Consider the following 14,668-nt stretch of genomic DNA (forward strand, 5'->3'; position numbering starts at 1 on the left):
ATTATTTTTTGTCGTGCAGGGTGTCTCTTTATAGTTTAACATATGCCAGAATGAAGAAATGTTTATGTTAGTGTTGTTACAGAGATGTAAGGTTGATGGAGATGACTTGCACAACTTTGAATTTGTACAGTTCTTTGTTGCTCCCTTCAGGAGAAAGTTTCTGAGGGTATGTGTGCATGCATGTAAATGTACAAGTCTACTTAAAAGTATGTATTTGCGAACGTAGAGCATGGGTGTGTGTATGCATACATTGTGTGTGTGTGTGTGTGTGTGTGTGTGTGTGTGTGTGTGTGTGTGTGTGTGTGTGTGTGTGTGAGAGAGACTGCCAGCGTCTCTGTGAGAGGTCCCCCTTGGGTGTCCCCACTTCCTTCAACATCTCACTGTTTGATGTCAGGATCTGACACTTTCTGTCTATCTCTCTCCCATTTTCAGCCAAACGACCAAATCCCAGCAGAACCCTGCAAAACATTGCAGAATCCGTTCCTTCAAAACTGAATTAAAGAGCCCCCCACACCCCGCCTGTTTCAGATAATGACCCCAAGGATTGGTAAATTCTGTCAGGATAAAGACAACATGACATCTAAATCTAGCAAAGGAAAGAAATGTTGACAACGTCAGAACAGACTGCACTCTGTCCATGTTCTGGTGATCTCACCCAGTGTGTGGCTACTGTAGGAGTTATAAAGGTTTCCTGGTATTTTACATTGCCTGCAAAAATGAAGCTTAATAGTTGCACAGCTCATACAGTCCCTTCTATTTTGTCTTATTAATAAGCAATGTGCCTCAGTACTAGTACTCACACGATGAAAGAAGCAACCGACTGCACTAATTTATGGTGCACTTTTCCCCCAAGCATCCCACACATACTCTATGTTTCTATTTAAATGTTCACACTGGTTTCTATAATACTGTCTGTGAGTGATGTTGCATTCAAAGCTGTGCACTTAGAAATGTGATGGGATTTTGTATAGTACCTCCATCTATCTTGTGATCACAATTATTAGTCAACAGAAATTTAACCAATCACAACATTATTTTCAACAGCTTGCAACTGTGTCTGATTTCCATAAAATGCCCTACAAAATGGTTAAATTGAAAGAATTACAATTACAGTAAAGTACATTTTACAAATCATCAAATCTTTCCTGCTTTGGGAGTGGTGTTCTACATAGGATAAAACACACATCCGGATTGTTTAATTTAGGGCAATTTGCCTCTTTAGGATAAATCCTTACTGACTGTCTATGCAGACTAAAGTCTATTGACTATAGTACTAGACTATGAGACTGCTATATCAGTTAAATGTTAACAATACTATAGACACTGCTCAAGTAATTTAAATACTGAATCAAGGTTTGTTTAACTTTGTGCTTCACGTGTTTATTGGGAATTCCATTTCTCTTGACTAACTTTTGGGAAAAGTTCAAAAGTTATTCAATTAGCTGGCAACGTTTATAGCTATTTAACCTATTATCTTTTTTTTGTGTCTATTTTGCGTATTATTAAATATATATAGCTTTAATAACAATGTTTAGGTGAATGCTGTGTTTAACTATCTAGGTTTATATACTGTATGTTCTAGACACTCATACAATCTGCAGCTGAATAATCCATTGGCCAGTCAAAGTACACATGGAAAAAAAACTGAGTCTTGCAATAAACCCTGCAATGAGCTCTTTCCAAGGCCCCTGAAGCATCATGTTTGGGGAAGCTGTGTGTGTGCTGTATGTGTGTGTGACAGTCGGTTATGATTTTTATGACCTGAGTTTTGGCCATCTGTCAGATACTTAAACAATTTATACATTTCTCCGATTCCCTTTATTCATCTTCATATCGCTTTCTTCCTCGTCAATTTTACTCTTCATCTTTGATCTACATTTATCTCTCTCTCTAATATTAGCATGTCTCTCTTCCTCTGTATTAGCATTGGATGGTTGTGTAAATCCCAACCTCACTTGACTCTCCCTGTCTGCTAACTTTGCCCTCCCACACTCTGATTTATTCCTCCATGGCTGCCGTTTTGCCTTGAATGTTGACTCTTGCGGACTCCTTTTCTTTTCATATAACTCCCTCTTCCTATATTCATTCTCCATCCCTATATTTATTTTTGTTGCCATCCTTTCATCCGCCTCTCTCATCGTCCCGCTTTTATATGGCCTCCTTGTCTCTCTCATCCTCTTTCTCTTTCAAGCACCTCAGATTGCTGCTGTAGATTAATTGCCGACGGTTTCTCTCGATGAGGATCTGGGCGGTCACTTGTTTCTCCACCGACACCACAGACGTGGTCATAAATCTCACTGAGGACAGTGAGCAGCGACACTATGTGTATATGTGTGTGCTGTGAGGGGCAGCAATGGACGTGTGTGGCAGATGCCGCAGATTGTCTGTGTTCTTTATATACACCTGAGGACCAAACGCAATCACCGGGAGAAAAAAAAATGAGAAACGTTACTCAAAGTGAGGCTATTTGCCATTTTTCACTTCTTAAAGGGGCTACTGAGGTTAGGACACTTGGGTCTTGCTTTTATCTAAGGTTAGACAGCAGTGTGTGCGTGCATGCGTGTGTGTGCGAGAGAGAGAGAGAGAGAGAGAGAGAGAGAGAGAGAGAGAGAGAGATGGCAAACCTGAACCGGCAGATTCATTCTTTTCAAATACTGCAGAATTCCGTCTCATCCCAAGCTGGGTTTAGGCTGTATTGCATAGCTCTTTGTTTCAGTCTTTGTATTACCTACTAATGTAGACCAAGGTGATCATGGTGATCTCTAGAAAAATAGATTTACATAAAAATGTCATGGCCATTTCTTTTGGATGGACAAGAACAACTAGTCTTGTATTTGCACATCAAGACCTTAAAGGTGCATGATCTATCATCTCTCAGCAGCGCCTTCATGGGTATAAAAAATAATTACCAAACAAAAAATATATATCTGTGCAAGCAACTGGTGCACACATAATGACATAATACCATTAACACACATGCTGTGGAAAAAAGATGCGTACACACCCTTGTACACATGCATTAAACACATTGTGGCAGCAGTGTGGTTGATTCTTGCCCTCTGTTTGAAGCACCAGATAACGAGCAAACCAAATTTAAGACATCTGGAGAACAGGAGAGGTGGCTCACAGGAAGAAAGAAAGACAAGAAAGAAGATACAAAAAAGATGGTCTGCTGTTCATGGTGTCAGACAAAGGAATGATGATGACTACACAGAGAGAGATCACTGGAAAGAGGATGTACCCTGTGGTTAGGGCTTTACAACAAGCAAAGAGAGGCATAGGGAAGCACTCACGTGCGCTCGCACACACACGCGAACACACACTTACAGACACACACACCCTTTCCCATGTCTGCAGGGTGCAGCAGAAGCTGTTTGGAGCCAGCAGCCTCTTCATGGAAGCATGACCTATTTCAAAACAATACTTCCCCTGTTGGTGATGGTTAAGATTCCCGGTCTCCCTCTTTCTGGTTTTATCTCTCATATTTTTATTCCATGTCCCACTGTCTCCCTGCATCTCCCCATCTCTTGCTGACACTTTCCTTTTCAATTCTCATCTCACCCTCTCTTTGTGTTTCTCCTCCCCTCTTCCTCCACCCGCTGTGATTCAGAGCCGTGTTGCGTATGCAGAAGAGTGTGAGGGACAGGACGTGAGGGGAGGAATGAGAGGAAGGGTGTTAAGACAGGGAGAAAGCAGAAACACAAGGAGCATATAAGAAGAGGTTGTGGTAGGGACTGAATACCTGTACAGAAGTACATGAGAGGGAAAGAGAATCAAGTGGCAGTGAGTGGTGAGGACATAAAAAGATGTGCCAGAATTTTATTCTGCATTTGTCAGCAATTGATGAACAAAATAAAGTAATTCTTAAAATACACATACCAAGAGAGTATAAGATGGCTAGCTCTCCATGGTTTTTATTCAACCCAACCCAACCCAAAAGCTAGGAAGGAATGTGGAATTTCTTTAGGTGGAAGGTTATGCATTACATTCCTTATTATATGAGCACAGAATGTACCTTCTAACAGGCTCTAAAGTCTTCCTGACTACTGTGCTAATCTCACTGTAACCACACAGAAAGATCCAGCCCTATTCCAGTCAATGCAGATTTTCACAAAAGAACAAGGGGGATCAGATCTCTGCTGAGAGGAAAACTGGAGTTGGGGCTGACATCACATGCCACAAATCTAAGAAATTCGACATTTAATTTACGAGGAGTTGAGGGAACAGATATGATTCTGTTTTAATCGATCCAGCTGCCTACACAGGCAGCGTGACGCTTTGTCTACAACCCAAAGTTTATTTTTATACTTGAAGTCTATTTTCTTCTTTTACACACATAACTACAGATATTGTGTGTAAGGCTCTGAGCATTGCCAAATGCTGCTTACCTAAATAACACTGTGCCTGAACACATCTTGTGTAGATACTGATTGAGGGCAGACTGTTCTCAACATTATGAACAACCAAAGTCACCCTATCAAGAAGTGCCGAAGCACACCTGGTGGATTGAATGGCACGTTGAGGATCCAAGCCCTCAAACAATTGGCATTTAAAATGTTGTCTGTCACATAGCAACTATGCGGGCCACTGTTTCAACAGGCGCCTTCTCACGAGCCCCAATGCCAATAACAAATTAACAGCTAGCATGAGCATCTTAAGTAGATGTACATTTATCGTGCAAAGTATCTCAGAGTGATCATCAGTAGGTGGGTCGCAGTTTAGTTGAGTATTGATTGTAGACAAAGACTGATAATATTGAAGAATGATAAGGCAGAGCATGATCGTCTTCTGATGACAAAGTTAACCATAAGTCTAACATCCAACCTCAATCCCTCTATGCCAGGGCTGTCAAACTCATTTTAGTTCAGGGGCCGAATACAGCCTAATTTGATGCCAGGGTGGGCCGGAGCATTAAAATCACAGCTCATCATAGCTATAAAAACCAATAAATTCATGTGTTTCCCTTTGTTTTCATGGAAAGAAGTAAATGCTAATGCTATTTCGTTAGCAATTATGTAGCTGGCCTTTACCGTTGCTTCACTGACCTCTCGGCTCCGAGTGAAAATGGACTGCTGTTTCTTTAGCCCCACCAGCAACTTATTCATTTTCTCTCGTCTCAGTTGTCCTTGCAGTCTATCGTATTTTTTACCATGTTGAGTCTCATAGTGGCGCCAAATAATATATTCCTTAAACACCGACAGGTGTTGCATGCACACCAAGCACACAGGTTTCCCATTCACCTCTGTGAATAAATAGGAAGAGGTCCATTTTTCTCCTTTTTGACAAAGACATTTTGGCTAATGAGGGTGTAAGGGCGACTACAAAAGTAAGTAGATGTGTCGCAGTAATCACTGAACATTAGCTGTGTATATCTCAGCATTGTTTTTTCTTTTTCTTCTTCTTCTTCTTCTGCTCCAGGTCTAAAACAGTGCGCCCCTAGCGGACAATGTAGAAATAGCAGTTTATTAAAAAACTATACTAGCTCATGTCTCATTGCAATTTTTCACTTTCAGATTTATTCTGCGGGCCAGATTAAACCCCTTGGCGGGACGGTTCAGGCACGCGGGCCGTACGTTTGACATCCCTGCCCTATGCCCATTCAAAAACCAAACCTATGCCCTTGGTAGAGTTTTGCTCATTAAAGCCCCATCAGCGAGTCCCATCATCACCTGTTTATTCCTTCAAATCTTCTCTCTCCTCCCTCTCTTTTGCTCTCTCTGTTAGCCAGCCAGCTGCCAAACACTCCAGAGGATATTCCAATTAGAAACAACATACACAGATGCACAAATGTGCACTGGTGGATATTCCAATTAAATACAACACACCAGTGTCAATGCACGAGAAGTCGCTGGTGGACATTCTAATTAGCCAAATAAACATGGCACAAACGCCGGCTTCAACACATCCGATAACATTCACCTACGCATGCATGCGTACATGCACACACAGATATGAAGCTTAGCTGAATTAAGCCAGAAAGACTATCAACAAACTATTATGTTACTTACTTATTCTCATTCTTCTCTTCAAACTATATGCAAGTATGCATTTTGTTTACATGGACATGAAAACACTCTAAAGGTACCATGACACATCAGCACCTACAGTTAGCCCCAAACAAACCTACATCAACTCACACGACCTGTCTGTGGAAAGTGAATCAGTAATGATGTCTTTATTGGTCTATAATTGTAATTAAACCCACTGGATCATATTTGCGTAAACGTGAGTACAAAAAAAACAAAAAAAACTTTACTGAGTCACCTAAAACTTTGTGCATCAATTACTCCAAAACTCCCTGGCATCTTTTGGGGAAATAAATGAGAGTGAGCAAAGAAAAGGCAGTATGAAACAACCAGCAAGAGTATGATTTCCCTGATGTGTGATTAAACTGGATGGCTTTGATGTCAGCTTTTTGCCATGCGACAGAGGCAGGCACTCGCCTTGAAAGGAAAATGGGCTGAGACGCAAGAAAATGGAGAAATGAAAATTGCCTGACTGACACAACAAAATAGGGAGATACTATAAGAGTCTTCTCTTTATTGGGGAAAGCCTTGAACCTTCAGCGGACATAAAGGTAGTCAGCATTTATGTAGGATGATACAATTGGACTGACATTTGAGAGTGTGTAGATGGACTCTTTCAAGGACACGTTTTGCTTTAGAATTGAACAAAGCGGATTGAATTCCTTCCTAAAAAGCTTAAGGTTTGTGGTGACATTTGTATCTCTACAGGGTATGTGTGTGTTTGTGTGCACATAATGTTGCAGTTGAAACCTAGTATATTTGTGCATTTAATGTGTTCATTGTGATGTATTCCCTGTGGCATCTGCAATCAATGAGTGTCTGAAGGGTTTTATTGTTAAATCTACAATAGTCCCACTATCAAAAAATGGAATCAATAAACTGCATGGAAGTACACACAATGGTTTACTGTGTGTGTACTGTAATGTTATGATTCAGATAAGCTGTTTGAGTGTATGTATGGTTATGGGCTTTCACACAACCAATCACTAACATATCTGATAGTTTCCCTAAGCCAGTGGCTACGGACATTTTGTCGGGGAGCGTCGAAAGGAGCCAGTTGAGGTGGTTTGGGCATCTGGTAAGGATGCCTCCTGCGCGCCTCCCTAGGAAGGTGTTCCAGGCACGTCCAGCTGGGGGACACCTTGGGGAAGCCCCAGAACTAGGTGGAGAGATTATATCTCCTACCTGGTCTGGGAATGCCTCGAGAACCCCCAGGCGGAGTTGGTTAATGTAGTTTAGGAATGGGAAGTTTGGGCTCCCTTGCTGGAGCTGCTGACCCCACAACCCGACACCGGATAAGCGGACGAAGATGGATGAATGGATGGGTCGCAAAGATTTATCATTTATTAACCACTGCCCCAAGGAATGCAAGCATGTTTGTCGCTCTATTTGTCTTCTGTGTATGTGTGCATATAAATACTTCAAATATCCCAAAAAACACAATACGCATGCAGATAATGTACTGTGTATCCATAATGAAACCATCATCCATTACATGAAGCCTGAATTCTGTAAAGGCTGCCCACACACACACACAACCTTCACTGTGTGATAGTTACATCTCACTCGCCATCAATAATTGACTAAAGGTAGGAGGAATACGCTTGACAGTACAATTCTCTAACAGTCTGGACCATGACATAGATCCAGTCAATCAGCCTGGCAGAAAATCCTCTTGTACTCATGAGGGATTGTCAGGAGATTTTGGACTCTAAGCCATTAGTATAGCTACAATTGAAAAACATCTCTCAATGACAAGAGATGCAGTCCAAAAGGTCTGTCTGGGGAAGAGAGAAGGCAAATGTTTTGCTATGGGCAACGCATGCAAATTTATGACAAAAAAAAAAATCTAAATACTGCAAAATGGGCTCAGGAGAGCTCCGTCATGCTCACAGAAAGCCCATAAACCCCACTATCATAACCCACCTGTCATTGACTTTTCTCAACAACAAAAAAAGAAATTCTCACAAATATGCATCAGAATCACACAAAAATCATCTTAATCCATCACAACCTTTTCTATGAAGTCAACCCATGCACAAATTCACCCTGTCGTCATCTTTCCTGTAGACTGTGGTGTCTCAAAGAAAATTGCTTTAAATCCCAAACAGGTCATATACAGGGTAATCCAACAGATAAACGCACTGACTTGCAGACACACACACACACACACACACACCATGGTTTCATCCTCTTTGCAGACTAAAAATGATGGGAATGAAGTACAATCATCTGCAATATACTCACACTCTCTGTAGACTGTAGTTCAAAAAGAAAATATAAAAAAACAGTTAACGTATGCAAACAGTAGGATTGTAGGCATTTAGTAGGACTGATTAAAAAAAAACAATAAAACATACACACTTACCCTCTCTGCGGACTGTGACGTTCCAAAGAAGATGGGTATGAACGCCAGCCAGATGATGCAGGTGGTGTACATGGTAAATCCGATGGGCTTGGCCTCGTTGAAGGTTTCGGGCACGCCTCGCGTCTTGATGGCGTAAACTGTGCACGTCACCATCAGCAGGATGGAGTAACCCAGGGAGCAGATGAGGGACAGGTCCGAAATGTCACACTTGAGGACGCCGCGCGCCAACATGGGATCCTGAGTCCGCTGCTCGCCGTAGTCCACAACCGTGTGTGGCGGGTCCACTGCAAACCAGACAAAGACGCCCAGCAGCTGAACAGAGATGAGTGAGAAGGTGATGACGAGCTGTGAGGCGGGAGAGATGAACCTGGAAAGGAGAGGATCACTGATATGAGGAGGCAGTGCTGCACGGTAACAATGGTGTAGAGTTTAATACGAGCCGTGTTGGACTAGTTACTTTTAAAAAGGAATTAGTTACAGTTACTAGTTACTTCTTCCACAAAGTAACTAAATAAGTTACTCAGTTACAAATTATAAAAGTAACTATTTACTTCAGAAAGTAACTAATGAGTTACTTTCAAGGAAATTTTTAAATGCTCAAATGTGACCCCACCTCCACCCCTCTTTACTTCAATGGAACTTAAAATACATGTGCATGTTCAATTATTTATGATAAATCTGATTATTACAATGAAATGGACACTTAATCCAATACATGATTATCAGAAACAATGTACACACATTTAAAATATTTCATTGTTGCTGTGGGACAAAGTGAGACTAGCCTCCAATCAAATGAAATGTACGTAGATATTATGTCTGGTAGATTGATATAAATAACAACATAGAGGTTTTGGAACTTTTGATATTTATTGCCCCTCAACAGGCCACAACTGATTCCATAACGCCGTACCTGTCTCTCGTTGACTGACTCGCTTGTGTTGTTTGTTGGGCTGTGACTTTGACTACGCACGACTTCCAACACCCACCCAACTCTACCTCGGATTGACTTACCCTTAAATTTGACTCAGCCTCAGCCAATCGTCAGCATTTATGCGATTGTCTCGGGCACGGCCAACTTACCAAGTTTTCTACACAACAGCAGCAATATATAATATTCCTACACATGCACCCATACACACGTCCCCAAAACTCACACTAAGATTCAAAGGGAGATCAGGGAAAAAGTAATGTTGAAATTTTTGAAAATAATGGAAAAACATTGGCAGTGAGGAGAGATAGGGAAAATGCGATGATCATCTAGGATTCCAGAGAGAAAAAGGGGGCAAATAATACTCCAAAACAAAAGCTATATTTTCACTCACACCTGACGTGAAGTGTAGTTAACAACCTGCTTCTTCAAGCTTCCGGGCTCAACGGATGCTTAGTGCCTGTCTACCTAGAGGCACAACACATACTGGAACGTCAAAAAAACTCAAAATCCTGCCTCATGGTGCCCTTTCTTGTTGTTGTGTTTCAATTAATTTACCATTAAATGATTGTTTTCTTCTTTACGCATAACAGGAACTCACACGTCGAAAATACAACTGAATAGTTAGTTTAGTCTTTCATGAAAATAGGAAAACCCTAATTATCATAATTAATAAGTAATAGCAGTACAATACCACTGACTCGGGGTGATGGATGGTGCCGAAGGAAAGACAGCGTATTAGAGACATGAACCTGAGCGCTATTAAATATTGCTTTAACATTTAGCCACTTAGTTGATGCTCTCTCCCAGAGTCTCTCATACCGAGTGCAAACAGTACAATAGGTAGGTGAGTGTGAGTTCATGACTCTCATAAATAATGGATGAGAAATAAATGATGAATAATGACTGCAAGCAGCTTAGTAAGGAAGAAGTGGAGGTTAGGTCTTCATGTGAATAGGTACACCCGAGTGCACAGAAAAACACACTTACGGCGCCCTTCAGTGCTACTACACCCGTCCAAATATGCATGTACTGAACACCCAAGGGGCAAACAGGGAGTGTGTAGTGTTCACCTGGGTGCTGTCACAGATTTCTTCCCTTGTTCAAAGATGCGGTGTATCCGGTTGGTCTTGGTGAGCAGTGCGGCATAGCTAAAACACATCCCCAAGCCCAAGAAAATCCTCCTGAATGAACACACTCCCACATCGGGCGTTGCGATCATCAGGAATGTTATGGCGTAGCAGAGGAAGATCCCCGTTAGCAGCACGTAGCTCATCTCCCGTCCCGACGCTCGCACGATGGGCGTGTCATTGTGCCGGACAAAAGTGACGATGACGAAAGAGGTGGCAATGATGCCCAGCATGGAGATGAAGACAGGGACGACGGCCCAGGGGGAGTGCCATTCCAGCTTGATGATCGGGATGGGAACACAGCCAGTGCGGTTGACATCCGGTCGCATCTCATAAGGACAGAGCTCACAAGTGAACTCTGATGCCTGGGGAGAGAAAGTTTTGAAATTGTATATCAAATATTTGTGTATGTCGTAAATCTGTACACAGCTTCCACACCTATGTATAAAAAACGCAAATCCCTGTTGCTTCCCAAACTCTTCACATAAATATGGCAATACACTGTAAATCCCCAAGGCTTTAATGCAAAAACATCTCAACAGCTGATTAGTTTACCAAGTTGGGGCTGAGCTATTGTGTATCATCTTCCTCTCTAAACGGACTCGTTAATGAGGGGGAAAGGCACACCTTTTTGTACACTTGCTCTACAGTGCACTTCCTTGTTTTTTGTCATGCTGCTATGATTTTCCCCCATTCTACTAAAATCCCAAATCTACCCTAAAGGTGTCAACAGATTATTGATTTTACAGCAAGTGCATGAATCTGCAAAATTCGTATTGATCGCTTGCTCGTACAAGCGTTCCTCTTGTGGCTGATGTTTTCTTTTTCCTTTATTGCTTCCTAAACAAGGGAATTATTTGAACATATTGTTTCTCGCTCATGGCTTTTTCTAATTTAATATGAAGGATTATGGGTTGCCAAATTGCCCCCAACTGTGATATAATTAACATGGGGGGGGGTATCTTTAAAATGTGTGATCAGACCCTTTTAACTCACCTCATATTATCCACTTCCATTTGCTATAATAGCATCTGTGGGGTTCTTCTGCATATATAAATCCAAATGGGCCATCTAAGTGGCTTTTTTTGATTGCCCGAAATGAGTTCAAACTAAAAAGAGTAGATGCATGCAAGACTAATGTGTTTATTGTGTCAACGTGCCGTTATTGCAGACAAATCTAGTAGTAAATTCAATTTTTAAAGCCTTCCACCAAATGGGAGTGATTATAGATTTAATTGTTAAGCAGGTGTAGAAGGCTCATGTAAGGTTAAACATCTGGTCAAAATCTATATTTTATGAAATATCAAGTTTACCCAAGTTATCTGGTTAGGCTAAGAGCTGGAGGATTTCCCAGATTATAAATCACAACAATTAAGGTAATTAACCAATCAGGGAAATCTCAGACCTTACATAAACAAGATGGACAGAAAGTGGAGCGTTTTGATGCAAAAAACACTTTGTGATCGACTGCCAAAATGCATCACGGGAAAGTACAGTATCACAGTACATGTTTTGTAAATATTCACTAAATTCTCCATCGAGTGACAAAAGTGAATTATATTTTAGGCGGATTTTACTTTTAACTTGAATAAAAGTTCAGTGGTACATCTTGTTTTTAAGGGAAGCCTTTTTTAATTGTGTAGTTTCTGCAAAGCTTTACAATAAATACAGTCAGAAACAACATCAACAGACAGATGTTGAACAATGGTAAATGGTGTGCTGCCAACTAAGTACTGATGGCCTGTACTACACCAGAGACCTACCTGATAGTGGTATCCCTCACAGCGCTCACAGTGCCAGCAACACGGCACACCTTTGACCACTTTCTTCCTTTCGCCCGTACGGCATGGGATGCTGCATACAGAGGGTGGTAGAGATGGGTCAGCTGTCTTCCAACGCATGGCCTCAACCTAGGAGACGAGAGGAGAGGAGAGGAGAGGAGAGGATTTAGGTTTTCAAAGTCTCTTTATTGGACCCTTTCAAAGAAGAAACACAATCACAAAATCTATAACAATTCAAGAAAAAAAAAGAAAAAAAAAAGGAAGAAACACAGCTGATGAACAGCTGACTTCTTACCCACAGCGCCAGGTTCAATTCTGTGCAATAACACAGTAACACTTTCTCTAAAGCGCACCTGTTTACTGGTTGCACTTTATATTCCACTTATTTAGTATTTATTCATCATTTTCATATCTCACTTATTATTTATTATTTACTATTCACTCATCCTTCTAATATCTCACTTATTATTATGTATTCATCATTCTCATTCCCTATTCCTGAGCTGTTCATACTGTTCATATTGTAATATAATAACATAATACTATTCATTCCAGCATCTTTTGCACTATGCTCCACATTTAAAATAACAACTATCACAATTCACTCCTGCATTCTTTGCACTTTTCATTTCACTCATTGCACCATTGTCTCTATATTGTTTCTATTTAGAGTATGTATATATTAGTGTGTATATATTGTAAGGTTGTTTTGTATGTTTGTATGTAAGCGCATTGTAAGCATCGATGTTCCAAAAACAAAATTTCTCATATGTGTCCTCATATGTGGAAAATAAAGCAGATTCTGAAAACCTTTGAAAACAACAAAACTGTAATTTCTTAATCACAACTGAACTACCAACTCTCCATCCTCCCCTAAAGAGCAGAAGAACCCCCCAATAGTCCACAAATGACTGAAGTCCAGCAAATTGTCCATTATCCGGTAATAGGCACTAGCACCATGAGCCTGGTTCATGCGTGTTAGCCAGATGGCTAACTTTGCAGACACAGATAAAAAGTTCAATAAAATGTTAACAGTCTCTTCTTTCTTTTTTTTTACTGAAAGGAGAGTTAAACAAAGATATGAGGTCTGTTCCATATGGCAAGTGTAGATTTAATTGTTTTCATGAAATTATTTGGGTCATGTTGCAAAACAAAACTTCCCATCTTCTTGTGAGACATTATGTGACTTAAAGATTGGCAGCCATCTGCTGAAGCTGACATTACTTTGTGTTAAAAAGCCTTTAACACTCTGTGTTCTTTGTACCTGCAGAAAGTGTGTCTTAAGGGCAACTTGTAGAGCAATTAGCACAAGCAGATCCTCTGATCGTTTTCCTGAGCGCTGCCGGGCACAAAACTAACACCAGCTAGTATGGAAACCAGCAATCAGACCATAATCAGATCCGGCACAAATAGGCCATCTGTATTTCCTTAAGTGTTTGTGCGTGTTTTAATTTGTTGCTATGTGTGCGTGTGTGCACATTCTTCCATGTGTTCATTTTGTTTGTTTGTGCTTGTGTCATGCTGGCGTTATAGTGAATCCCTTAAGCTTTCCCTATATCTGGCATGTGTGCGTTTTAAGTTTTTGTTATGTCTGCAAATGTTTGTCATTATACCAGTCCCTGAGGTTCTTTTGTTGCAGAGGGTCCTTAGTAAAATGTAGCATTACTGCTTTAAACTGGCACACAATGTACCAGATCAACAAAAAGTAGTTAAGAGAAAAAGTCATCATGGACTTGAGGGAATGGACTGGATTTGATTATTGGCACACATGAAGAAACACACACACATATGCAGCATTTAAACACCAGTACTGGGTCACTGGTTGGTTATAACTTAGTGCTGCAAATATGGCTTTTGGAAGATATACTCTAATGATAGAAAAAGAATACTCTGTGTTTGTCTGTGTGTGTCTGTGTGTGTGCGGGCGTGCGTGCGTGCGTGTATAAACACCAACTTATCTTGGTCCAACTCTTTGTCTTGATTTGTACCTAGTCTGTTGCACAGAGCTGTCCCCTCTTTGTGCTAAAAAGCATTCACACTGTTAGTTTATCATAAAAACTGTTACCTGCTGCCAAATTAACATCTGCCACTGTGCCTTCAAACCAAACTGGATTTCTAAACAAATCAAATACATCTGTTGATTTGTCAAGTGTCAAAGTGCCCAATCATGTGTGTCCTAACTATGTGTTGTCTTCTGTGTTGCTGCCGACTCTCTCTCTCTCAGTCAGCCAGGCCGTCCATCAGGCAGAAAGCACTTTGTGTCTATTAGTCTTCTCATATGTCAGTCTTCTGAGCTTTCTAATCAAGTTCTCGGTGGATTTATCACACTTAACACACGGAAGTGCTCAAGATGTTAATGTGCATGCGTGCATGCATGAGTTGATTCATGTGTTTTTGTGTAGGTGTATAAGATGCTCAGGTGTATGCTCTAA

General features: G+C 40.9%; 1 protein-coding gene across 5 annotated transcripts in view; it reads right to left on the reverse strand.

Annotated features, from left to right (window-relative positions):
• Positions 1 to 14,668, reverse strand: part of grm8a (glutamate receptor, metabotropic 8a) — a 225,965-nt gene that overhangs the window by 16,375 nt on the left and 194,922 nt on the right. For 4 of the 5 annotated variants that reach the window (XM_034862922.1, XM_034862923.1, XM_034862921.1 and 1 more), the window contains 4 exons: positions 12,219 to 12,365; positions 10,399 to 10,820; positions 8,395 to 8,761; positions 8,274 to 8,285 (listed from right to left, as the gene is read on the reverse strand). In XM_034862922.1, the coding sequence (XP_034718813.1) occupies positions 8,274 to 8,285; positions 8,395 to 8,761; positions 10,399 to 10,820; positions 12,219 to 12,365 (948 nt within the window). The remainder of the gene's footprint in view (positions 1 to 8,273; positions 8,286 to 8,394; positions 8,762 to 10,398; positions 10,821 to 12,218; positions 12,366 to 14,668) is intronic. The other variant, XM_034862924.1, reaches the window with a different exon arrangement.

This window comes from Etheostoma cragini, chromosome 23 (genome assembly GCF_013103735.1).
Source record: "Etheostoma cragini isolate CJK2018 chromosome 23, CSU_Ecrag_1.0, whole genome shotgun sequence".
NCBI classification, from domain to species: domain Eukaryota; kingdom Metazoa; phylum Chordata; class Actinopteri; order Perciformes; family Percidae; genus Etheostoma; species Etheostoma cragini.